This window comes from Callorhinchus milii, unplaced genomic scaffold (genome assembly GCF_018977255.1).
Source record: "Callorhinchus milii isolate IMCB2004 unplaced genomic scaffold, IMCB_Cmil_1.0 Scaffold14, whole genome shotgun sequence".
NCBI classification, from domain to species: Eukaryota; Metazoa; Chordata; class Chondrichthyes; order Chimaeriformes; family Callorhinchidae; genus Callorhinchus; species Callorhinchus milii.
Window position 1 is genome coordinate 16,982,721 of NW_024704755.1, and position 27,494 is coordinate 17,010,214.

At 45.3% G+C, this 27,494-nt stretch overlaps 2 protein-coding genes across 5 annotated transcripts in view; one reads left to right on the forward strand and one right to left on the reverse strand.

Moving 5' to 3' along the window:
* The window catches only part of fcsk (fucose kinase), a 99,504-nt gene extending 92,165 nt beyond the window's left edge, over nucleotides 1-7,339 (reverse strand). For both annotated transcript variants that reach the window (XR_488790.2, XM_007905831.2), the window contains exons 1-2: nucleotides 7,103-7,339; nucleotides 1,451-1,652 (exon numbers count right to left, since the gene is read on the reverse strand). Coding sequence is in view for 1 of the 2 variants with exons in the window: in XM_007905831.2 (XP_007904022.1) it covers nucleotides 1,451-1,625 (175 nt within the window). In the remaining variant the exon portion in view is untranslated. The remainder of the gene's footprint in view (nucleotides 1-1,450; nucleotides 1,653-7,102) is intronic.
* A 136-nt stretch (nucleotides 7,340-7,475) lies between these two features.
* st3gal2 (ST3 beta-galactoside alpha-2,3-sialyltransferase 2) overlaps nucleotides 7,476-27,494 on the forward strand; it is a 116,217-nt gene continuing 96,198 nt past the window's right edge. For 2 of the 3 annotated variants that reach the window (XM_007905828.2, XM_007905829.2), the window contains exon 1: nucleotides 8,299-8,708. The gene's annotated coding sequence lies outside the window, so the exon portion shown is untranslated. Of the gene's footprint in view, nucleotides 7,736-8,298; nucleotides 8,709-27,494 lie in introns of those variants that run through there. The other variant, XM_042340547.1, reaches the window with a different exon arrangement.

Consider the following 27,494-nt stretch of genomic DNA (forward strand, 5'->3'; position numbering starts at 1 on the left):
TACTAAGTAGTAAACAGCGAGGAGGATAGAATCAGACTGCAGGAGGACATAGACAGACTGTTAAAATGTGCAGAACCTTTATAAAACACTGGTTAGGCCTCTGCTAGAGTACTGTTGTCAGCTCTGAGCACCACACTTTAGGAAGGCCTTGGAGAGGGTGCAAAGGAGATTTACCAGGAGGACTTCAGTTATCAGGAGAGGCGAGAGAAAATACGATTATTCTCCTTGGAGCAGAGAAGGTTAAGGGGAGATTTAATGGAGGTGTTCAAAATTATGAGGGGTTTCGATTGGGTGAACAAGGAGAAACTGTTTCCACTGACGGGTTTGTAACCCGAGGACACCGATTTAAAATAGTTGTTAACAGAAACAGAGGGAAGGTGAGGAGATTGTTTTTCACGTAGCGAGTTGTTGGGATCAGGAATGCAAAGTGTGGTGGAAGCCAATTCAATAACAACTTTCAAGAGAGAAGTAGATAGACATTTGGGGAGGACAAATTTACAGGGATATGGGGAGAGAGCGGGGGACTAATTTGGACAGCTCTTTCAAAGAGCCAGCACGGACACAATGGGCCGAATGGCCTCCTTCTTGCTGTATAATTCTATGCTTCTATCATTCAACACAAACCAGGGATTGAATCAGAGACCTTCCTGATCTGTACAGTTCAGTACAGGTTCCAGGTATCAGCTTGGCTCAGTTGATAGCACTCTTTGAGTCAGAATATAATAATAATAAACCTTGCATTTGATATAACGGCTTTCACATTGTCGAGACATCTCAAAGTGCTTCAGAGGATATACTATAAAGTGGAATGACTGTGTATTTTGTGAGTGAAACATAACAACCAATTGTGCATAGCAATGTTCTACATCAACAGCCATGGAATGAGTGACCAATTTCATTTGTTGGCCAGGACACCGGGAGAGAGTAACGCCTTCTTTTTATTGAACAGCGCTGCGGGATCTTTAACATCCACCCAACAGGCAGATGGGATCTCAGTTTTTTAATATCTCATCCAAAGGACAGCATCTCCAACAATGCAACACCACCCCAGCGGTGCATTGGATTGTCAGCTTAGACTTTGTGATTTGAAGTCCCGACATTGGACTTGAACCCACAACCCTCTGACTCAGAGGTAAGAATAATCCTGCCACTGCGCCAGGCTGACATACGATTGTGAGTTCAAGTCTGAAACTCCCAACAGCAGGCAGAGCTTTTAATAAACAGTTGGAACGGTAACCAGAAAGGAGTATTAAGGTTAGGACAGGAGACTTTTAAGAAACAAGTTGGCGATACAATGAAATGGCAATATGGTGATGCAATACAATACAAGATTACACTTGTATAGTGCCTTTCGCATCAGGAGGACATCCCAAGGCACTGGCACTTATCATGTGAACCTCCTCCATGGTAATCTCTACATGATAAGCTCTGCAGACACCAGCCCACGTACCTCTTTGGAAGGTGTACACACTATCCTTGTATTGGCAGGTGAGGACAATGACTGTCCACTCTACTCCTTTGGACTGGCTGCCATTGTTTTGGTGCTTTGCGGCAAGTTTCTCGGCACTCTCCCCACTGGTGTTAGTTGCCATTCCTTCAAGTATCCCCGGAGCGACCTTGCTCATCTTCAGAAGCACAGCATCAACACCCAACTGCTCCCGAACAACAAAGCAAATAAGCCACAAATAAATAAAAATGTTCGGGCTCTCTTATGGCTCATAACATGCTATAGAAGTGAGCAACTACACAGCAAGACATCTTATCCAATCTTCCTCTCTGTAATTAACAGGGCAGGGATGTTGGAATTACAATGAAACCTGTTCAAGCAACCACCTCCATTCAGGAACCACCCCGTTAACAACCACACACCAAGAAACCCTTATATAAAGGCAACTTTAGCCCCGTCCCCTATGAGGCTGTTGAACACAGGTTTGACTGCATATATAATAATCCTTTCATTTGATATAGAGCCATATCACATCATCAAGACATGGCAAAACACTTTACAGGAATTTGTATTGGATTATGTATTTTGTAGGCAAAACGTGGTAGCCAATTTGTGCACAGCATTGTCCCATAAACAGTAACAAGGTGAAAGATCAATTTTAACTGTGAATTGGTCTCACTATCCCAGGGATAGCGTGCAGGAGGAAGGTTATTAGGGTTAGAGACAAAATATAGTCAGACAGGACTCCCACTATTCAGTTAGGACCCTCAAGAGTCTTGGAACGATTTATCTGATCACCTGTAAATATGACTGCCTAGAATGAGTGGGCATTTCATCACCTACGTAAACAACACCATTCATTACACTTCACCATGTTATTTATGAAGCTAATAAGATGGCAGTGAAGGAGTCCTCACCCTTCTCCATCACCAATGCTGCCTCAACACCATGCTTCCTCTCCAGTTTTGGCTACTTGAGCTTTAAACTCTTCCATATCTGTCACCAATGCTGACCTCTCTCTGATCACCTCATAAAAAGTTCACTTGCACAGGTAACATTAATAATAATAATCCTTGCATTTGATACAGCACTTATCATGTCTTCGAGACGTTTCAAAGCACTTCACAGAATATACTTTCGAGTGAATTGACTATATTTTGTGGCCGAAACGCGACAGCCAATTACGCACAGCAGCGTCTCACAAACGGTCGTGGATTGAGTGACCAAATTATAGATATACTTTTTCATTTTTTTTTGGAGCAATTATTACGCCTGGAAAAGCGATCTGCCAATTGAATAACAACCAGGTTCCTACTTACTACTAGGTAAACAGAGGTGTGTGGAGTAAGGAGACTTGCCTAAGGTTTCACCCTGCTCTGGAATCAAACCCAGGTCCTTTTCGCTTGCGAAGCAAGTGCTCTAACCACTGAGCTACTGGACTCTACTTAACTGCTTTGGTGTTATTTCCTCCTTCCATGCCCCTCTTTTTCTGCTGCTGGGGGCAATTGAATTGGTTTAGATAGCTACAGTATGAACAACAAGATATGCAGCTTGCCAACCGTTAGATCTAATCCATGTGTGGAAAAAGGTCAGCAGGAAAATCAATTCAAAAATACAATCGTGCTGATAAGGAAAGAGTAAAAAGTGCAGGTGCTGGAAATCTGACAACAGAAAAACTGCACATCCACAGCATGTCAATCAGCAGCAAACCGAGGAGAGAGAGAGGTTAACATCTCAGGTTTCATGAGAACTCATGATAGACTGAAATCATGAGTTCGATGAAATTGCGCGCACATACACACGGACACTCAAACGATGGACTAGGTTTGGAATGCTGCAAATAGTAGGTTGAGGGAAGAATCACAAGCTCCAGAGACAGCAGTGAGAGGCGTGAAATATTAGTTTGTCTCAAAGAGATAAAACAAACCTTGGGGAAATAGAGCAGGAAACTAAAGATTTGTGGAGGTTAAAATGTTGAATCCGGATGAGATGTTAAACCAACGTCCTGCTTTCCTGGATGAACGTCAGAGATTTACTCATATTAGTGAGGTAAAAGCAGCTTGGCTCAGTTGGCAGTACTATCTCTCGCCTTTGGATCAAAAGGATTCACAGGATTGTGGAGTCCTGTAGCTTAGTGGTTAGAGTACTCACTCGCAAGTGAAAGGACTTGGGTTCGATTCCTGGGCAAGGCAAAATGTTAGGCACGGTTCCTTATTCCACACACCTTTGCTTACCTGGCAGTAAGTAAGGACCCGATTGTTAGTCGATTGGCGGATCTCTTTTCCGGGATAATAATCCCTTCAAAAAAATAATAATTTGGTCACTCTCCCACAAAATACAGTCAAGTCATTTTAGAGTATATTCCAGAAAGCGCTTTGAGACATCTCGAAGACATGATAAGGCGCTATATCAAAAACAACAACAAAATTATATGTGTAAAGCGCATTTCACGTCAGGAGGATGCCCAAGATGCTGGATAGTCAGTGTTTCGGACCTAAGCTGGGAGTTGGGATTGGGAAGGGTGGAGGGCGGGGGGGGGGGGGAGGAGAAGGAGGTTGATCAAAGGCATGGTCGAAGAGGAAGGTCTTGAGATGGGTCTTGAAGGAGGTAAGGGAGGGGGCGAGGTGGAGGGACCATGGGATGCAGTTCCAGAGGGTGGGGGCAGAGTGCCAGAAGCATGTCTGCCAATAGTGGGGAGAGCGAGGCAGGGGACGTGAAGCAGGCTGGAGCCCGCTGAGCGGAGACCGCGGGCAGGATGGTAGGGGATTAGGAGGTGGCAGAGGTAGGGGGAGCAAGACCATGGAGGGCTTTGAAGGCGAGGACCAGTATCCTGAACTGTGTCCTCTGTGTGATGGGAAGCCAGTGGAGTTGGGCGAGGATGGGGCTGATAGGGTCACAGAGTTTGGTATGGGAGAGGACACGGGCTGCAGAGTTCTGGATCATCTACACTATGGAGGGAGGAGTTGGGGAGGCCGACAAGCAGTGAGTGCATAGTCAAACCTCGATGTTATGAAGGTGTGTATGAGGGTGTCGGTGGCCTGCGGTGTGAGACAGTGGTGGAGCCGGGAGATGTTGCGGAGGTGGGGAAGGCAGAGCGGGTCATGGCGCGAATGTGGGGTAGAAAGGATAGTTGAGGCTCAAACAAGACCCCAAGGTTGCGGACTGGCTCAGTGAGGGGGAGTGAGCCCCATGGATGGTGATGCTGTCAGCGCCTGAGGTGAGGAGGCGCTGACGGGAGCCAATCAGGAGCCTCAGTCTTGTTAACGTTCAATTGAAGAAAGTTATCTCTCATCCAGAACTTGATGTCTGATAGGCATTCTGTCAGGACAGCAGTGGGTTCTGGAGTCAAGGGGGGAGGCAGAGAGATAGAGTTGAGTGCCATCCGCATACATGTGGAAGTTGACCCCATGTCTGTGAATGATGTCACCAAGAGGGAGCATATAGATGTTGAAAAGGAAGGGACCAAGAACAAAGCCCTGAGGAACGACGCACAAGATGGTGCAGGGGCTAGAAAATAACAACAAGAAGATTACATTTGTATAGCACCTTTCACGTCGAGAGGACGTCCCAAGGCGCTGGAAAGTGACAGCATTTCAGACCCGAGCTGGGGTCGGGGGGAGAAGGGAGGGGAGGGGAAGGGGCGTGGTCGATGGCATGGTCAAAGAGGAGGGTCTTGAGGCAGGACTTGAAGGAGGCTAAGGAGGGGGCGAGGCGGAGTGACTGGGGGATGGAATTCCAGAGGTTCGGGGCAGAGTGGCTGAGGCTCTCCCACCAATGGTGGGTCGGGGGATGTGGAACAGCCAGAGCCGGCTGAGCAGATAAACAGTTTGTGGAGATGAAGTGGAGGCGGTGTGAGAGGTATGATCTGAACCAGTCAAGGACTGGTCCAGGGAGGTTTTTTTTAAGGTTAGAGTGGTGATGGCCATTTTTAAAGGGGTGGGAATGGTACCAGTGGACAGGGAGAGGTGCAAGGATTATTATTATTATTAACCGAATATCCTGTGAAGTGCTTTGAGCCATCTCAACAATGTAATAAGGAGCTGTACCAAATACAGGGATTATTATTACACTTTCAACTCTTGGGAGTAAGCAATAAACTGCAGTTTAATTGGTTCTGGCTAACAATCCCTAAATAAAAATTGGCCATTTGTTTCATGGCTGTTTGTGGGACATTGCTGTGTGTTATTGTGCTGTTGCATTTGCCTCCAAATACACAGTCACTCAGTAATTCCTGTGAACTGCATTGAGATGTCTTTCTCCGTTCTAGACCAAACAGGGCAAAAGGCCACAGATCCAGTCATGTGAAGGGCCATTTCTGATACCTATAAGGAAGAATTAACAGCTGGGAAGCCATTACCAGGAATGGTGGCTGAGTCCAAGACCTTAACACATTTAAAAAAACAGCTGTACACCGTAATATGATGACCCGAGGGTCGGGATTCTGCAAGAATGAAAACTGATGGAAAATAATCTTTTTTATCGAACATTATTTTCAATCTATTGAACATATCCTTTCTCATCGCCTATGGTGTCACACAGAGTTCAGACTGCTTCCAACAACAACTTGCACTCATAAAGCACCCTCCATGCAGGGTAGCGTCTCAGAGTGCATAACAGTGGCGCAGCCTGACTCTGAGCCGGGGAGGGGCTGGTGGAGGAAGAGGTGGCCGTAGACACGGTTCGAAGAGGAAGGTTTTCAGGCGGGACTTGAAAAAGGGGAGGGGGCAAGGCAGAGGGATTGAGGGAGAGTGTTCCAGAGTTTCTAGGTGTAGTGCCTGAAAACATGACCTCCGATGTACACCACTGCAGATTATCACCAACTACCACCTTCCCTGTGCCCAACAAAAGGATTTTTGTCCCTCCACATTTACTTCCAGTCCTACGTGCAGTTCACATTTGCTACTTTCACATTTTACTATCCTGTTTCTATTATTCTCACATTCAGTCTCTTGTATGAAATATGGGTTCCCCCAGGGCGGAAGTGGATTACACACATATAAAAAAACTTATGAAAAATTCTACAAAATTTATTTTATAAAAAATAACAGAAATATATTCCGAGAAGCGCCTCGAGACGTCTCAAAAGACGTGATAATATATCAAATGCAAGGATTAATATTATTATCAGTTGTATATTATGACAATGCTTCTGGTACTCCGGAAAAGGGCAAACTTTCCTGCAACTTTTCATGAAAACAGTGGTTTGATTAAAATCCCTTGGAAGGATTTTACACAACTTCCACGTAAGCATTGCAGATCCCCGGCATTTGTTCGCCCACAAATATACAGTCAATTCACTTTACAGTGTGTTCTGTGAAGCGCTTTGGGACGTCCTCCCGACGTGAAAAGCGCTATATCAAATGCGAGGATTATTATTATTATTATTATGACAGGATTGGAGGTCTACCTTCTCTCTAACTCAGGCACAGCAATCAACAATAACATGTCCACATTGTCCTGATGGGCCTTCGCGGATTGTTGAATGTATGGATAGTGCTGCTGTTACTCAGAGCTGCAACTGTTTGATGCTATGGGGGGAGGGAGGGAGAGGGGGGGGAGGGGGGGAATAAATAAGTACAACTTTAATGCAGTCACCAAGAGCACATGGGAGAGGGGGTATGAGCGGCCGCTGTGGGTTGTGTGAGGAAGCCTTACCTAATACACAGATCAGTGGTTGGGTGACCAGACGGCTGTATCAGAGCTGCGCAATGGCCCAAATAAAAGGCTTCTTTCTGTGTCGCTTATGTTTGTGCTTTTGAAGGGTTTCTTTGGCCTTCGTCCTGTCCGCAGCGCAGAGCCACTCGCGTGACCACGCCGTCACTCCCAGCGTTACAAGATCACAGACGGCTCTCAGCCTCAGTCCCCGCGCGCACACAGCACTGACCTCTCACCCTCCCCGCCAGCGCCCCGCGGCACCCTGGGACACGTAGTTCCCCTTCCACCCCCATGGAGAAAGCGCGCGTGCGCAGTAGCCTTCACCGCCGCCGCCGGAGCGGGTAACGTGATGGCCGGTGGCGGGGCCGCCTGACCCCAGGCCCTGACCGGCTGCACGGCCCGGGAATGTTCAGAGTATTTATGTGGCGAGCGAGCGTTTGCGGAGAAAGCCCACACAGTCTACACCCATTTTTACCGAAAATCCCGTGAGGCGTCATGAGACGCCTAGACGACGCGATCCCGGGCTCTTAAGTAATCCAAAAAATATTAATAATAATAATGCCAAACAGAGAGGGTAATTCATTAATAGGTGAGACCTCGGTGAATTGCCAAAGCCTTTTCCCCGGCCGGCAGGTAAGGTTTTGCCGCTTCGTGCCGATGGCGCCAGAGCGAGCGAGCGAGCGAGGAGCGCGTGCTGTGACCGTTAGGGCGGCCGGCAAGCAACATAGCCCAAAATAGCCCCACATTCCCCTTACACAGCCTCAAAAAGTAGCCCAAACCCCCCCGGCGTCGACCAAAAAGTAGCTCAAACCCAACAAATGTAGCCCAAAATCTGGCATAGCCCGAAAGTAGCCCAAACTTTCGAAAATGTAGCGCCAAATCTTGCAAAGGGCCGACCCGGCATCGACCGGAAAGTAGCACAAGCGCACCAAAAGTAGCCCGACATCACGTCGGCTCTGGCCGATTTAGATTTGTGTTTTGGAAACTTAAAAGAAAAAAAGGGCTTCAAAGACCAAAGCTTTTTTCAGGTTTAAATCATTATAATTTCGTGTGAATTATGTTGTTTGAGTGAGGCAGCACGTGCCCGTCTGAAACCGTCTGGCACACGCACAATACAAGTGGGGTTGGGGAAACCGCCCAATTGGGCGTGAACCAGCCCAATAACCCGGCGGGGGTTGGGGAGGGGGGCTGTGGGGGGTAGGCAGCTCGTCAGTCTGGAGCAGGGGTGCGGCGCAAAGCGTGGCGGGAGTTGTAGTTCCCAGGAACTGGCCTTTCGTTGCCAACGGTGGCGCTGGGGTGGGGGGCGCCGGGCTGACACTACATCTCCCAGCAGCCCCGGCCGGCTGGGGGCTCACTCAGCCACTGTGCAGTAGCGGCTGATGACAGGGGTGGGTGGGAGTGGAGACTGGGATTGCTCGAGAGCTTGTCTGCTGCAGCAGTCACATCAGAGAGGGGACACACAGATACATAACCCTCCACATGGAACCCCATTTACATCATCACTAAAACAAGCCGTCAGAGAGCGAGAGAGACAGACAGTGTTGGAGGAGCAGCAGTGCCATCATTCTCCAACCTATGGGCTTTGTTACTGAGACACACCGAGAGGGTAAGTGGTCTCTGAGCCCGTGTCCGCGCTCGGTCATACATTGGCTATTCCTGCCCCCCCCCCTCCCCCCCCAGTGCCGGGCACCCCCCTCCCCCCCAGTGCCGGGCACCACCCCCCCAGTGCCGGGCACCACCCCCCCAGTGCCGGGCACCCCCCCCAGTGCCGGGCACCCCCCCCCAGTGCCGGGCACCCCCCCCCCCAGTGCCGGGCACCCCCCCCCCCAGTGCCGGGCACCCCCCCCCCCCCCAGTGCCGGGCACCCCCCCCCCCCAGTGCCGGGCACCCCCCCCCCCAGTGCCGGGCACCCCCCCCCCAGTGCCGGGCACCCCCCCCCCAGTGCCGGGCACCCCCCCCAGTGCCGGGCACCCCCCCCCCAGTGCCGGGCACCCCCCCCCAGTGCCGGGCACCCCCCCCCAGTGCCGGGCACCCCCCCCCAGTGCCGGGCACCCCCCCCCAGTGCCGGGCACCCCCCCCCAGTGCCGGGCACCCCCCCCCAGTGCCGGGCACCCCCCCCCAGTGCCGGGCACCCCCCCCCCAGTGCCGGGCACCCCCCCCTCAGTGCCGGACACCCCCTCAGTGCCGGACAAGCCATCGTACCCGACTGTACGATGCGTTGTGCCTGTATCGGATGCGTTGTGGATTCTTAAATCATCGCCAGGCATATTATTTTATCAAAGGGTCCCCCCCCTCCCCCCCACATGTTGTACGGTAAAGAGGTTTGGGTATGAAATCTGGATTTACCACCGCTCACTGTCATGTTGCACTTGGCCAACTTTCCTGCTTTATTCCTGAAAGTGATAACTGTACCTTCCTGCCTTTGGGCTGAGCTGCAAAAAAAGAGTCATTATGAGCATTCTGTTTAATTACTGAGCGCAAATGAATGTAGCAACGTATCAAATTCCACATCCTCCGCAGTTGCAAAGGAAAGGCGACCGAATCTTTCGCTTTTGTTCCACGGAAAGGTTTATTTATTTAGGTGTCGACAGCCCTTATGGCTCGTGAAAACATTGGGATGGCCGTGTTTGCGCTCTTCCATCTTCTAAATGATATCAAACAAGTCATCTCTGCAGCGGGACCGACTTCATCGGAGTCTGTTTATTCCCATCTCAAGTTTAGTTATCTCCCACTGCAGCAGATCTATCGTTGTTCTGTAATATAAATGTCTGTGGATCTAAATGTATGACTTAACTTCAGATTTGTTAAAGTTATCTGTGATTTCCAAACAATGTATAAAGTTGTCCGAAATCCAACGCGATTGTTTTGGGGTTAATTTCTTGTTTTGTTTGTGGAACAAATGACCCAACACAGGCGCAGGAGCTGCAGCCAGAAACTAGAAAGGGTTTCAAAATCAACCAGACAGTCAGCTGGAAACTAAAGAGATTCTGGGTCCTTCCAACCAGATGGGTGTGTGGAAGGATTCTGTGGAGAGAGAACTAAGATGAACCAATAACCTACCCCTGCCGGACACTCAGAAAGTTGCTATATTTATGAAACAGTTGTAGTTTCTTCCCAGTGGAATAGATAAAAGTGAGCATAATATTGATAACCAAACACTGAGAATTTCTGAAATGTCAATGGCTATAATCTATGCCTGAATTTGGTTATTTTGTGGTTTTCTATTTTTTGAAAAAAAAGTTTTCTCCAAACAAGGCTTCTGGAAGAATATGGCAGTCTGGTATTTTGCCTGTCTATTGTTTTCAATTATTATTTATTTTCTTCAGTTTCACACTACTTTCCAAACCCAATTTCAAAACAATGAATAGCTTGTTTTTGTTATGCTCCAGTACCTTAATGTGCAATGAAAATATACCTTACAGCACTTGAACTGTGCAGACGAAGAGGGAGGGGTGTGCGGAGAAGAGCAAGTCTCTTCAGACATCAAGAAACCAAAATAATACATGTAAAGCCATCCAACTTTAGGACCTCTCCTAACTGCAATTTCAGCTCCTTTGTGCTTTGTTGATAAAGGCTTGAACCTTTTATCCCTTCAATCTCTTTTGGAACAGGAATCGGTTAATTTCCTTTTTGAATGCTTCAACTTAATCTGCATTTTCTGCACGAGGTTGCAGACTATTTCATAAATTCATAACCTCAAATATGAAGATGTTTCTCCTTAACACTGCATTTATTTCTGACAGAGCGATTTATTCTTCTCACTTTGCACATCAAAATTGTTTCTCTAAACCCCAAATTGGGTGTTTGTTTGAGCCTCCATTTATATTGTTTGGCAGATAATCACTGCAGTTCTTGCCAAACTTGCAATCATTTGTTTCCCTAGTACTGTCTACTGCCTTCTTTGGTTCTTGTTTCTACAAAAAGAGAATCATCCCTCTCTACTGGATTCACAGTACCTCACACGTTTCCAGACCTGCCTGAAATGATAGATATTACACAAGCCACGAGTAATAGACTGAAGCAACTGCTGGCTTTATTTCTAAAACAGCAATGCAAGGAAAACCCGAACAGGCAGGAACAATTGAGTATACAAAGTAAAGATAAAAAAAGTTTGCTTGAGGCGGATCTTACGCTGAGATTCTAGGCATTGGTAGAAGGAAGGAAGTAAGGAGGTTTCACTCTTGCTCAGCAGATTAACCATTCGCAAATAAATGTTAAGCAAAAGAAAAATGATTCGGTTGCTCACTCCACGACTGTTTGTGAGACAATGTGCGCAATTGGTTGCTGTATTTCAGCCACAAAATATACAGTTAATTCACTTTACAGTATATTCTGTGAAGCACTTTGAGACATCTCAAAGATGTGATAAGGCGCTGTATCAAATGCAAGTATTAGAGTATGAAGAACACAGTTTGTTTTTCTGAGTTGAAGCAACCAGAAGATGCATAGGAGCGTTTTAAGATCATTATTTTATTTTTTCCTTCTCTCTCTCTTCGTGCAGCTGATTCCATTCTCTGCTTTTGGCTTCCCTTTACAGAGCATGGCTGTGATCCCTAACCAGTAGTGGGAAATATGAATGTGCCAGCTGCATATTTATCATCCATAAACTAAAATGAAAATATAAAATTACAGGTGAATAAAATTCTTAAAATATTTTTAAAAGTTGTGAAATTCAAAGTGATACTGAACTTATATATAGAAATGTTCTGACCCCATCTGGAGTACTGCCTACAGTTCTAGTTACCATATCACAGTAAGTGCAACTTGCCATTAGTAGGGACAAATATTTGAAATAGCGATTTGAAAAAGAACGCATCAGAAGTAGAACAGTTTAGGATAATTTTATTGTGGAGACCTGTAGCTCAGTGGTTAGAGCACTCGCTTTGCCAGCGAGAGACCTGAGTTTAATCCCAGGCATAGGGCGAAACCTTGGGCAAGTTTCCTTACTCCACACACCTAATAATAATCCCTCTAAAAAACCCAAAACAATAATAAATTGGTCATTTTCAATCTACGACTGTTTGTGGGACATTGCTGTGCGCAATTGGCTGCCGCGTTTGCCCACAAATAAAAAATCAATTCGCTTTACAGTGTGTTCTGTGAAGCGCTTTGGGACGTCCTCCCGACGTGAAAAGCGCTATATCAAATGCAAGGATTATTATTATTTAACTTTGGGACTGGCTACACATATTACACATATAACAACAACAGCTTGCACTTATGTAACGCGCTCCATGGAGGGTAGCGTCTCAGAGTGCTTAAATACATGTTCCTATGCCTACCAACATATATATTTGGTCCTTAATTTTTTAAAAATAAACCTGAACACTTTGGTTGGGTCCCCTTTCACTTTTTCCAGTTATAACAGGTCACTTGTCTTTGTTGTTTAGTAATATGGACATATTGTCGTTGCCATTCTTCAAATTTGCCTTTGTTGCTCATTTCTCCTCTGTTTAACTAAGGGCTGGAGATGTTTATATTTTGTTATTCTGGAATAAAATGATGCCAGAATATATCAAGTTCCAGTGCAGTGCTGGAGGAGTGCTGCATTGTTGGAGTTGGCATCATTTAGATGAGGTTTGTGAACCGAGGTTCTGTCTACCTGTTTAGGTGGATGGTTAAAATCGAAAAGAGAAGGGAGTTTCTCGACCTGAAGAGGTGGGACATGTAGTGGAATAAGCAAACTGTGTTATTAATTTGCATATCAAGCATACACAATACCAGAGGACACAACAATAAAGCGATTTGGCAAGATTAACTTGTTGCATGGATTATAAGTTTGTATTAAGATGTTGACCTTTTGAAGGCGCAGACTCTTTCAAGATAATTTCTTTATTATTCCAAGACTTTGACCCAACTAGCTGTCTGGAAGGTCTGTGTGTAATTGAAGCATTGTTTTGAGCTGGCTGGTAACGATCTATACCGTAAAGGCAATCTACTTAAGGTAGACAGAGTCTGACTGGCAGAGATGGACTTGTTTCACTAATCGGATTTTTCATACACAGGCGTGGAGGTGTGGGAGGGAGGGTGGGGAGAGGGTTGTGATCAGCAGTCAATGAGGCCTCTAAGCAGCTCTAGAAGGGTTCATGGACATTGTTGTGGGGAATTTTACTGCCAAGTTTGCCTGCAAACATACAGTCACTACGCTTTACAGTAGAATCCTGTGCGATGTTTCGATAATAATAATAATAATAATCCTTGCATTTGATATAGCGCTTTTCACGTCGGGAGGACGTCCCAAAGCGCTTCACAGTATAGACTGTAAAGTGAATTGACTGTATATTTGTGGGCGAACGCGGCAGCCAATTGCGCACAGCAATGTCCCACAAACAGTCGTAGATTGAAAATGACCAATTTATTATTGCTTTGTTTTGGAGGGATTATTATTAGGCTCTGTGTGGAGTAAGGAAACTTGCCCAAGGTTTCGCCCTCTGCCTGGAATTGAACTCAGGTCTCTCACTTGCAAAGCGAGTGCTCTAACCACTGAGCTACAGGACTCCACATAACGTGGAGTCCTGTGATAACGTGATAAGACCCTATACCAAATGCAGGGATTCTTATCAGTTTTAAGAAGTGACCAAAATCAACCCTCAGCAGGGTGCTGCTTCACATATTTCTAGAACTGCGGACACGGCCTGGCAATGGGATATTTCATGTAACACATAACATTGTCATAGTGAAAGATTGGTTGTGTGGCCCATGGGTGGCCATGATAAATATTCAGTGAGCTTTAAATGGAAAGCACCGCGGGGTTTAGTTGTGCTGAGAGAGGGTTATGATATGATCCCCTGAGAAAAGTCACAGGTAGGTACACAAAAGTATTCACTTAAAAATATATTTTTAGCAGATGAATATTTGTACTGAATGTGGTGTGGTGCACAATCTGCCCCTTCCCTCTCCCTGCGAGTGCACACACGCATTTCTTACAACCTGCACACAATCAACAATGTGAGGTGTGTAGTTTTGTCATTCAAAAATTATCTGCTGGAAACTATTAAGGTGTCTGTTTTTCCCTCTGTAGCTCTGGATGGAACTTGATCATTTCAGTTTTATATGTCTTCCATTCAAGGGCACGCTGATTATTTGCAGGCTTGTTTGCAATCACAGGCCCTGATATTTTTGGTTTCCTATTGCAATTTTGCGGTGCTGATCCTGCGGGTTCGATCTGAAGTGTTCATTCGAGTATTCTAGTGCTGTTCTACTGGTTATAGCTGACGTCTTGTAACAATGCACTAAGAACATTCAAAGAAATGCGCTTTTAAAATGTATTCAGTGCACTGAAACCATTGTCAGAGGATGGAATGTAGAACTGCACATATCAATCTGTCGTGATCCTTTTTGAACCATTGTATTTTGTGGGTCAGCTGGATGTTTGATATACGTGGAAACCCATCACCGTGCTTAAGAGTAACAAACCAGCCTGAGCGTTCCATATTAAATATATTATATATATAGATTATATATAGTAATATTACATGGAGATTTACCCTGCTAGGATGGAATGCACCCTTGCTCCCTGGAAGAATGTACCCTGCTTACTTAATTCAATATTAGGCACAGGTTTGGGGACCCCAGAGTGTGCACTCGGGTACTATGGATTTTAACCAGTTAAACCCTTAAACCCTACAGACCTTACAGATGAAAGCACTGCCTGGCAAATCTCTCGCAGCTTGTCCAGAATTAGTAGGACCAATCTACTAATTACGGCTTTGGCATTCAGGATCGACAGGAGCCAAATGAGAGCCAGTTCAACTCCAAACAGATCCCATTTGCGCCCTCCCAGATTATAGTTACTGCACCACTCTGAACCATTGTGTGGAATGTTAATAATAAGTAATCATTTTTACATTTGTTATCAACCGGTTTCCGTTTCGTGAAACTGTGGTCGAATTCTCTAAAATACTAAGCATTATCCATTTTTTACATACCCAAGTTCATTTCTTAAAAAAAAGTTAGCCTGGAAATTTCTACAGAAATCTAGAAAAAATTCCTATCAATCAAAAATGCTGTAACACCCTCCTATTCAACACCATGTTTAGGCCTGAATGGCAAAGACAATCATTTAACCATTCCCACTGAAGCCTTTACACACACAGAATTACACATTCAACGTAATAAACACATGAAAATTAAAACTTCATAAACTTCTTTTTCTTAGAAATACAGTATAAGTAATCATGTGGGATAAACAATAATAAATAATAATAACAATAATTCTACATTCGTCCCACTTTTTTTAAGGCACTATATCAAATGCAAGGATTATTATTGGTGAGAGCCTAATCTTGGAGACTGCAGAGTGTATGTTGGAGTACTGTTAGAGTTTAACCAGCTTTAGAGAGTTTAACCACATAGAGAGCACTGCATGGAAGCCCCCTGCAGTTTGTTCAGCAAGGACGACTGGGGCTTTAACTGGCAGGATTAACAGAAGCTGAATAGGAAGAAACCTCGCCCCAATCACTTGGTTTGGGGAGGAGGGGGAGAGAAACCATATCTTGCCTACTGTTACCTACTGGATTGTTGTGGAAGATTAGTCGTGCATTTAAAAAAAACACCAACTTGTCCACAGAGAAAAGGATACACAGATCCATGAGGCCTATTTATCTTAACTTGTGTACGGGGCAAACATTTGATGACCGCATTAGTTCCTTTAGATCATTGCATGGGGTGCAGTGAAGATGACTAAAGCAGTTATGGGTTGGATTGTAGCTGGACAAAGCAGCGGTTCAGCCTACTATGAAACTGTTTTCTTTGTATCAGTCGTTGGAGGAGCATCTGGAGGAGATGGTGTCTAATTGGGATAAGGGATTATTTTCTCATACTTGAACCCACGAGCAGCTGTGCTTCTCTGTGTTATTAGAGAGTTCAAACCTCCATTTACAGGTAGCTGCATATTTTATAGCAAGATTGTTCCTCAAAAGAAACATTCTCATCATCAAACCATTACAAATTATGATCATCCTTTCTTTCGAAAATATTTAGTAGATTTGTTCTGATGGATGGTAAAGCATACGAGTAATATTAAGAATATGTCCGGCAGTTATGGGGATTGCTTTGCTTGCGTGTTTGAAAGACACGGTTTGAAAGAAATCAGTGAAACATGATATTAATTTTAACTCCTGCGTGTGGGTCGTAAGGGTAGTCTGCGTGTGTGGGTGGTGGTGAGGGAACGTAAGGGGGTCTGAGTGTGTCAGGGTTAGGAGAATGAGTTGCAAGAAACATTAATTCATATTAGCACCAGGCCAGGCTGTGAGATCAGCCCACCATAGAGGCCATACCATAATATTCCTCACTGGCTTTAGAGAAGCCTGGAAGAGGGTGAATTCTACAGCATGAGGTGGGGGGCTGTGCTTCTCACTGAAGAAGATGTGACTAGTGGAGTGCCATAAGGATCAGTCCTTGGGCCTCAGCTATTTACCATCTACATCAGCGATCTTGATGAGGACATCGAAGTTAATATATCTAAATTCGCGGATGACACAAAACTAGGAGGAAGTGTCAACACAGAGGATGACATTAAAAAAAATGCAGCGAGACATAGATAGGTTAGGTGATTGGGCAGGTAGGTGGCCGATGAAGTATAATGTAGGGAAGTGTGAAGTCATACACCAAGGGAGCAAAAACAGTAGAGCAGGTTATTTTTTAGAAGGGGAGAGATTGGAATGTGTTAGTGTCCAGAGGGACTTGGGTGTCCTTGTACACCAATCACAGAAAGTTAGTCTGAAGGTGCAGCAGCAATTAAGAAGGCGAACGGTATGTTAGCATTCATTATGAAAGGATTAGAGTATAAGAGTAGGGAAGTCTTGCTGCAACTGTATGGGGCACTGGTGAGACCACACCTGGAATACTGTGTCCAATTTTGGTCTCCTCATTTAAGGAAGGATGTACTTGCCTTGGAGGGGGTGTAGCGTAGATTTACTGGGTTAGTACCAGGGATGAACAACAACAACAACAAGATTGCATTTATAGAGCGCCTTTCACGTCGGGAGGACGTCCCAAGGCGCTGGGCAGTTGGGTCAGGACCCGAGCAGGGGGGAAATGGTCAGGGTGAGGGGAGGGAAGGGAGGAAGCGAGGAGGCGGTAGAGAGTCGAGAGGGGAGCTGAAGGCACGGTCAAAGAGAAAGGTCTTGAGACCGGCCTTGAAGGAGGAAAGGGAGGAAGCGGCGAAGGCACTGGGGGATGGAGTTCCAGAGCCTCGAGGCTGAGAGGCTGAAGGCCCGGCCACCGATGGTAGGGCGGTTGGGGCGGGGGATGTGGAGCAGACCGGAGCCAGAGGAACGGAGGGTACGGGCGGGTAAGTTGGAGGATAGTAGGTCGGAGAGGTAGGAGGGAGCGAGGCCGTGAATGGCCTTGTAGGTGAGGATGAAGATCTTGAATTCGATTCTCTGGGGGATGGGGAGCCAGTGGAGGCGAGCGAGGGTGGGAGTGATGTGGTCGCGAAGCCTGGTGCGGGACAGTACACGAGCTGCAGAGTTCTGAATGACCTGCAGTGTGGAGGGAGGGCCGGGAAGGCCGGCGAGGAGAGAGTTCCCATATTCCAGCCTTGAGGTGATAAAGGTGTGGACCAGAGTTTCAGCCGCGTGAGGGGTGAGGTAGTGCCGTAGTCTGGAGATATTCCGGAGGTGATGGAAGGCAGTGCCAGTTGTGGCGCGGATATGAGGAAGAAAGGACAGCTCAGGGTCGAACAGAACCCCGAGGTTCCTGATGGCTTTGAGAGGTGGAGAGTGCGGCCTTGGAGCTGATGGTGTCAGCGCCTGAGGTGCGGAGGCGCTGACGTGAGCCAATCAGGAGGGCCTTAGTTTTGCGCACATTGAGCTGAAGAAAGTTGTCTCTCGTCCAGGACTCGATGTTGGACAGACAGCTGTCAGGACATCGGGGGTCGTGGAGTTGAGGGTAGAGGAGGAAAGGTAGAGTTGGGTGTCATCCGCATACATGTGGAAGTTAACATTCGTGGAGTCCTGTAGCTCAGTGGTTAGAGCACTCGATTTGCAAGTGAGAGACCTGAGTTCAATCCCAGGCAGAGGGCGAAACCTTGGGCAAGTTTCCTTACTCCACACAGAGCCTAATAATAATCCCTCCAAAACCAAAAACAATAATAAATTGGTCATTTTCAATCTACGACTGTTTGTGGGACATTGCTGTGTGCAATTGGCTGCCGCGTTCGCCCACAAATATACAGTCAATTCACTTTACAGTATATTCTGTGAAGAGCTTTGGGACGTCCTCCTGACGTGAAAAGCGCTATATCAAATGCAAGGATTATTATTATTATAACCCCATGTCTGCGGATGATGTCACCACAGGGGGAGCATATAGAGGGTGAAGAGGAGGGGACCGAGGACAGAGCCCTGAGGGACACCGCACGAGACTGTGCGGGGGGTGGAGGAAAAGCTGTTTGCAGAGACAAAATGAAGACGGTGGGAGAGGTAGGACCTAAACCACTCAAGGACAGGGCCTTGAAGGTTGAAGTGGGAGAACAAGCGTTGGAGGAGGATAGTGTTCGACCGTATCAAATGCGGCCGATAGGTCGAGGACGAGGGCAGAGGGATCCCTGGTCGCAGATGGTCAAGATGTCATTGGTGACCTTGACCAGGGCGCTTTCTGTGCTATGCTGGAGGGGTTCGAAAAGTGAGTGGGTGGAGAGGAAAGAGCGCAGCTGGGAGGCGACAACTCGTTCCAGGACCTTGGTCAGGAAGGGGAGGTTGGAGATGGGCCGGTAGCTTTCAAGGACAGGATGAGTTTGGTGACAGAAGGTGGGGATGAGTTACGAGGATAGGCTGACCAATTTGGGTCTATATTCTCTAGAATATAGAGTTGAGGGGATCTTATAGAAACCTATAAGATCATCAAAGGGCATGATAGAGTAGATAGTGGGAGATTGTTTCCCCTGGTTGGAGAAACTAAAACCAGGGGTCACAACCTTAAAACCAGAGGCAGCCCTTTCGCACTGAGTTGAGGAAGAACTTCTTCACTCAAAGCGTGGTGAATGCATGGAACTCACTACCCCAAAGGGCTGTTGACGCTCAGTCCTTGCACATATTCAAGACTGAGATAGATAGATTTCTTATTGCAAAAGGGATTAGAAGATCAGCCATGTGAATGGCAGGGCAGGCTCGAAAGACCGAATGGCCTACTCCTGTTCCTACATTTTATGTTAGAGTAGCACTGTTAAAGCTGAAGGAATTTGTTTTCTAAACTGTTCATTAAAAAGTACAGTTGATTCCATTTCATCAAGTATTGTGTTTTATAATTCATTCAGTTCTATTTATATTTGTGCTGCCAAATGTGTAGGCTTTCTTGGCTGCTTCGGTGCTGCATTGTTTCTACATAAAATGCTTATAGTTGGAGCTCGTTCAGCAAGGGATTATTATCAGAAAGTCATAAAACTTGCTAGCAATCTTTCACGAGTTACTGATCAATACATGGAACACAAGACATAAAAGCAGAGAAGAAGAATACATGTTTTAAATGTGCTGGCCTTCTCTCGTAAAGATAGAATCAAAAATATTCCAGAGAGCATTATTCTGTTCTGCACTCCTGCTCCAAGGTCCTCACTTGTGCCTGTGCTGTGTAGCGTGAGCTGTGGGTGTTTGTTTGAGACCATACCCTCTGCTATTGAGTTTGCTTCCCACTGCTGCATTTACACCATACCAATAATGCAGAAATTAACTGGAACATTTAATTGAGGATGCTGACATTTTTCAATGTCAATTTCTTATCTTTTCTCTGAAAACAGCCTCTCTGGAAGCTGGAGCATAAACAGACTGGCAGCTGGCACCAGCACAAAGCAAACAAGCGCTCCACTTAAGCAGCCACTAGCCTGACCCTGAACACTGGGGATGCAGGTAAAGCGGACATTATTATGACACCGCTGACGGATCTGGTTAAGGGCTAATCTATAAACCACAGATAAGCTGTTTAAAAGAAATGAGAAAGTTTCTCCTTTTAAACTCCCAAAGATGTTTTGATCATGTGTTCCTGATGCACTGAGGATTATACTATGTGTGATGAATTAGGTTTATTCTTTGCCCCCAAACTATGCAAGCTCTTTCCAAGTCTTTGCCTCACTACCTCGTGTTAATTCATGCTCAATTTTCATTCTCCAAAAAGAGAATTTCAACCAGAGAATTTCCTCTCAAAAAGAGAATCAAATAAAGTATTGATAGAAATAATAATAAGTTTGATGGGGAGAAGGAAAAGGCTCTGCTTTTGTGTGAGAAGAGTGGAGATAAGGAGAGCTCAATGTGCCAATTTTGTGCTGTTTACACAATTCCTACATTTATCCCCAGAATCACTTGTGTAGAGTGATTTGGAATTTTGTTTTGTGTTTTCATCCGACGTCCCCTAAATCTGCAAATATAAGGTGCTTGTTTGTTTTGGGGAACTCTTGGGGTTTAACCAGATAATCACATAGCATTCAAGCAGTGTCTGACAAGCTTGTCCAACTAGGAAAATCCTACTTGTGCCAGATGACACAAGGTTTGTATCCTCTGTAAAGTTGCTAACCATAAATATCTTGTAGCATTTTATTTCTTAAGTTGGTTCTTCTCTTGACTAGTTAGTGTACAGTTTCCAGCACCTTGGGACGTCCTCCCAATGTGAAAGGTATTATACAAATGTAATGTAGTTGTATTCCACTAAACTTGATTTTTAAGAGTTTGAAAAAAATCTGTTGTTTGCGTGTTTCTTAAAGCAGCTTCCACAATCCTGAAAGTTGTAACTGGTGTGCTTTTGAGTAGTTAATTATAGTTTTATTATTAATTCTGATTGTTCTCAATATGGGATGGGTATAATTGTAAAGCTTATTGAAGATAAAGATCAGTGTCTTCTAATCAACTGACTCTATTGCAGGATGAATAGAAAAGAAGATTAAGTGAAGGATGTCAGCCTGGCTCAGTTGACCCAATTTACATATACTGTACATTCAAATGGCAGTTTATTAACAGTTTCGAGTCATGTTATGTCATCTGGTGAGACAGAAGCTATATTTGTTCCAGACATTGGATTATTTTTCCATCAGAGAACTTAAGAACCTGAAAATATGACAGAAAGATAGCTCTGCATGATCTCTGACAACATCAACTTAATGCATATTAATCAGCACTAGCTGCAGTGTTTTAAGTCCCATTCGACAATAAACAACTTTATGAAAGTTTCACAATTTTTAAGAAAACATGTCATTGAACCTAATATTTCTTACTATTATAGTTTTAAAAAATCTAGGTATAATTTAAATAGAAATGAAGGCAGTTCAATCCAGTTTGTTGTTTGACGTGAAGTTTTTGTAGTTCAGGTGCCCAATCTCCTCTGTCCATTCCTTGTCATTTTAAATTGATCCAGTGGAGACAGCTGCAATGAGTCAGAATCCCTGTTGTTGTGTTTTCCCAGCTAACTGAGCATAGACGGGAGATCGATCCTATAAGTGTTGGTTTTAAATAACTCAATAAAAATTGGTACACTAAAGTTAGTGTCTCTTATACAGTCAACTCTTGTGTACAGGATAAGCTGCAAATGACCTTAAGTAGATCAAAATATACAACAATGCAGAACAATAGGTTTACTTATCCTCCATGTCTGTCTGTTCCCAATGAGCACTTTGACTGTGCTAGAAATATCTTTTGTCTGAAAAACTGAAATAAAACAAAAAAAATCCTTGATATCTTCTCCGACTCTGAAAGAGGGAGTGAAAGAGGTTAAAGTTTTCAGGATTAAATAGAAGGCGATGATGAAATATTTTAATAAGGATAAGAATCCTTATGCAGAATATGAAATAACTTGCATTTATAATATAGCTCCCTTCATCTTGGATAAAGTCTCGGAGTACTTTATAGTGCTGTGGTCAGACACCGGTTAAAGGAGGGGGTAAGAGGAAAGAAATGGGTGGTGACCATAGATGTGGTTGAAGAGGTATGTTTTGAGGCAGGACTTGAAGATGGAAAGAGATAGGATAAGAATAATAATCCTTGCATTTGATTTAGCGCTTTTCACGTCTTCTAGACGTCACAGAATACACTGTAAAGTGAATTGACCGTATATTTGTGGACAAAATGCGGCAGCCAATTGTGCGCAGCAGTGTCCCACAAACAGTTGTGGATTGAAAATGACCAATTGGAGGCATTATTATTAGGCGTGTGGAGTAAGAAAACTTGCCCAAGGTTTCACCCTGCCTGGAATTGAACCCAGGTGTCTCGCTGGGGAGAGGGGGAGTTCTAGAAGTTGGGGGCGAGAATCTGAAAGTCCTGCCACGAGGGGAATATGATCTCCTCCACCGTTGTCAACTCTTGTATCTGCAGAGGTCCCTCCCCCCCACATTGGCTCTTCATATTCAGAATCTTCCTCTAAGAAGTCTGCACATTCATTAATTTCTCCCATTTGTTGGGAGTTTACGACATACAGCAAGTGGGGATTCCCACAAATAACTCCTTCAGCTCATTGAGTGTCATCCTTATCTTCAGGCATTACAACTTTAAGCCACAAGCGAAATTGACCAATTGTGTCCTGTATCTCATAGCCTTCGATTTCTCCCTGGTTAGTGCCAGCATTTAGAAACTCCCAATAACCATGCTCAGCTAGCTATGGGCAATGAGCCAGTGCAGGTGAGGGATTTAAAGGTAAGAGAACACCTGGAGGTAGTGATCATAGCATTGTGTTTTAAAGAGATGATAGATTAAGTCTAAAGTACTGGAAAAAAGCTAACTACAGTGGTTGAGGAATGAACTAGCCAAGGTAAGCTTGAGTTAAAAAAAAACTGGCAGATAAAAAGGTTGAACAACAACAGAAGGTATTTAAACCCAAGACAGAAAAGATTCAGGAGAAATCTATTCTATTGAGGAACTAAGGCAAATGGACTAATGATGAGATGCCATGGATGAATAAGGAAGTGAGGATAAAACTGAATCCAATGAAAGACAAGTGAAAATTCAAGAGAAGAAAATATAATAATAATCCTTGCATTTGATATAGCGTGTTTCACATTTTCCAGATGTCTCAAAGCGCTTCACAGAATATACTGTAAAATGAATTGACTGTATTTGTGGGTGAAACGCGTCAGCCAATTGCGCACAGCAGTGTCCCACAAACAGTCATAGATTGAGTGACCAAATTATTATTGGAGTCCTGTAGCTCAGTGGTTAGAGTACTCGCTTTGCAAGTGAGAGATCTGAGTTCAATTCCAGGCAGAGGGCGAAACCTTGGGCAAGTTTCCTTACTCCACACAGAGCCTAATAATAATCCCTCCAAAACCAAAATCAATAATAAATTGGTCATTTTCAATCTACGACTGTTTGTGGGACATTGCTGTGCGCAATTGGCTGCCGCGTTCGCCCACAAATATACAGTCAATTCACTTTACAGTGTATTCTGTGAAGCGCTTTGGGATGTCCTCCCGACGTGAAAAAGCGCTATATCAAATGCAAGGATTATTATTATTATTATTGTTTTTTAGGGAAAAGCGATCCGCCAATCGACTAACAACCAGGTTCCTACTTACTTCCAGGTAAACAGAAACTTATGCGGTAAGGAAACTTGCCCAGCGTTTCGCCCTGCCGGGAATAGAACCTAGCTCTCTGATGCAAGTGCTCTAACCACTGAGCTACAAGACTCCACAGAAGCAAAGCAAATTTAGCAAAAAGATTTAAAAAAAGAATAAGATGGCAAAAAAGAATTATGAGATGCCTTCAATGAGATGATTGCGGTGAGGGAGATTAATTCCTTTTGCAGGGTATGGATCTCACTGGAGGAAGCTGAAATGGAAACCATCAATATATTTAAGAAGAAACTTGATGCATCATAATAATGTTGATATTACTTCTTACGTTTTAGTTCAGTGCCTTTCCCATCAGGAGGATGTTTTAAAGCACTTCACAGGATTCACTATAAAGTGGAGCAACTATATTTTGTTTGTGAACATCAGGGAGGCAGAAGGAGAAGGGAATAGGAGAGGGGATTAACAGTGGATGGAGGCGCAGGTTAGTTAGGCTGAAGGGCCTATTTCTGGCGGGTATGTCTGTAATTCCACAGCTCTGCTGACCTGCCTGAACAGTTTTTCTTTGTTAATATTGATTGCTGAACTGGTGAAAAATAAATCAATGCACATGACTTGAGCAAATAATGTTCGTTTCCTTAGAAGTTTGTCGCATAAAATTACTAGCAGAATTAATCCGGACCTACTTGTTGTTTGGCTTTGTGGGAGTAGTGAGTGAGTCTCATTGACGTACGAGAACAGAAATTCCAATAAAATAAAAGACAAGTGGCTGAGTTTCAAATGAATCTGCTTCTCCTCCCTTCCCCCTTTTGAGCTCGGGAGACCTAATTATATAGTCTCAGAGCAGCATGATGTGGTGAGACAATTTACAAATTTACAGTATATCCGTGAAGCACTTTAAGATGTCTCGCCAATGTGATAAGGGGCTATAATTAAATGCAAGGATTTTTATTATAAGGTAATGTTTGGTAACTTTTTGATTAATACTGGTATAATTGCAAGGGTTGTATGCATGTTCAGAATTTAGCACCTCGCGTGTGTATTTTCAATCAATGATGCCACTGGAAGGAATCTGGAATGATGCCAATAATAATGTTTATTTATAATAGATATGTCACGCAAGGATTAATGACACCTACAAACCCAACATCTAGACATCATGGGTCTGTCTGTCAGCAAAAGCAGCCGAATGTCAGCGTACATAACATTTCTAATTTAATGGAGGGTCTTTTTAATCTATTGTAGCACCATCTTTTATTTAGCAGCATGGGCCTATTGTTCTTACTCTGGTGAGAGATTTCATGAAAGGTCACATTGAAATACAATTGTCTTGCTTTTGCTGACCTCACTTTCTGGAATTAATTGCATGTCTTGGTGCAGTTTAGTTTTCAGTCTGGCTCCTGCAATGAAAGAAAACCAGCAGAGCTGTCTAACATATCACCTCGCCAGCCTGGAATGTGGCACTGTGTATCATTAATTCATTGTTAAATGCAGCAGAATGAAATTAGAACAGATAACAGCAGTTTTAGAGCTACAGCACAAACGTAATAATAATAATCTTTGCATTTGATATAGCGTCTTGTCACTTTATTGAGATATCCTAAAGGGCTTCACAGAATATACTATGAAGTGAATTGACTGTATAAGAACATGGAGTAAGAGCTGCGGAAAGTGATAAGAGCAGATAGTTCCAGTGGAGGTGCCACACCCAAGACATGATATTTATTAAAATAACACATTTTTTAGATTATTCTACCTCAGTGTAATTAATATAAGTGAATACCTGCTACGTACCATTTCTCCAAATCTTAGAACACACAGGACAGGAGTATGAATTGAATGCTGTTGACTTAAAAGTAAAATATAACAATAAAAATGTGTTTCCAGGTTTCTATGTTAGTCAAGATGTTATCCAGTGACAGCTTGGCTAAGTAGCATTTTTCTAGATCGAGTAGCCTCTAGGTCAGAAGGTTGTGGGCTTAAGTAATATGTTGGGATGTAAATACTTTGAGACATTTCCCTGCCTGCAAGGTGTTTTATAAATGTAAGTTATTGTTATAATAATAATAATCCTTGCATTTGATATAGGGCCTAATCACATCATTGAGACGTCTCAAAGTGCTTCACAGGATATATTGTAAAGTGGAATGAATGACTGTGTTTTGTGGGCGAAATGCGGCAGCCAATTGTGCACAGCAGTGACCCAAAAGGTGTTGGACAGTCAGAGTTTCGGACCCGAGCTGGTGGATGGGATTGAGGAGGATGAGGGGGGCTGGCGGGGAAGTGGAGTGATTGAAAGCACGGTCAAAGAGGAGCATCTTGAGATGGGTCTTAAAGGAGGCAAGGGTGGGGGTGAGGTGAAGGGACTCGGGCATGGAGTTCCAGAGGGTGAGGGAAGAATGTCACAAGGCCAGCCTGTCTCACCTTCATCTCCGATATTTCGACACTTCTTACATCTCTCTGCTCTGCTCTGATCGCCTCATCATCCTGGGCGACTTCAACCTGCACTTCACCCCCTCCTGCTCCATCTCCTCAGACTTCTCTTCCCTGCTCTCTTCACTCAACCTCTCCCTCCACATCAACTCCCCCACCCACTCGACTTGGTGATCACCCTGGGCCTCAGTGTCTCGGATGTCACTATCACCGACAAGGCTGTCTCCGATCAACATTTCATCTCCTTCACCACCTCCACCCCCCTCCCTACCTCCACCAGACCCACCACCATCTTCTACCGCACTGGACAGTTGGGTCAGGACCCGAGCAGGGGGAAATGGTCAGGGTGAGGGAAGGGAAGGGAGGGAGCGAGGAGGGGGTAGAGAGTCGAGAGGAGAGCTGAAGGCACGGTCAAAGAGAAAGGTCTTGAGACCGGCCTTGAAGGAGGAAAGGAAGGATGTGGTGAAGGCACTTGGGAATGGAGTTCCAGAGCCTTGGGGCTGAGAGGCTGAAGGCCCGACTACCGATGGTAGGGCGGTTGGGGCGGGGGATGTGGAGCAGACCGGAGCCAGAGGAACGGAGGGTACGGGCAGGTAGGTAGGGGGATAGTAGGTCGGAGAGGTAGGAGGGAGCGAGGCCGTGAATGGCCTTGTAGGTGAGGATTTTGAATTTGATCCTCTGGGGGATGGGGAGCCAGTGGAGGTGAGCGAGGGTGAGGGCGAGGGTGGGAGTGATGTGGTGCGGGACAGTACATGAGCTGCAGAGTTCTGAATGACCTGCAGTGTGGAGGGAGGGCCGGGAAGGCCGGCGAGGAGAGAGTTCCCATAGTCCAGTCTTGAGGGGATAAAGGCGTGGACCAGAGTTTCAGCCGCGTGAGGGGTGAGGTAATGCCGTAGTCTGGCGATGTTCCGGAGGTGGTGGAAGGCGGTGCCAGTTGTGGCGCAGATATGAGGGAGAAAGGACAGCTCAGGGTCGAACAGAACGCCGAGGTTCCTGATGGCTTTGAGAGGTGGAGAGTGCGGAGCTGATGCTGTCAGCGCCTGAGGTGCGGAGGCGCTGACGTGAGCCAATCAGGAGGGCCTCAGTTTTGCACACGTTGAGCTGAAGAAAGTTGTCTCTCGTCCAGGACTCGATGTCGGACAGACAGCTGTCAGGACATCGGGGGTCGTGGAGTTGAGGGTAGAGGAGGAAAGGTAGAGTTGCGTGTCATCCGCATACATGTGGAAGTTAACCCCATGTCTGCGGATGATGTCACCACAGGGGGAGCATATAGAGGGTGAAGAGGAGGGGACCGAGGACAGAGCCCTGAGGGACACCGCACGAGACATTGCGGGGGCTGGAGGAAAAGGGGAGGTTGGAGATGGGCCGGTAGCTTGATAGCTGCGACGCATCAAGGGAGGGTTCAGTATGGGAGTGATGGTGGCAGCCTGGAGGGGAATGGGAACAGAGCCAGAGGAGCGGGACAGGTTGATGGTG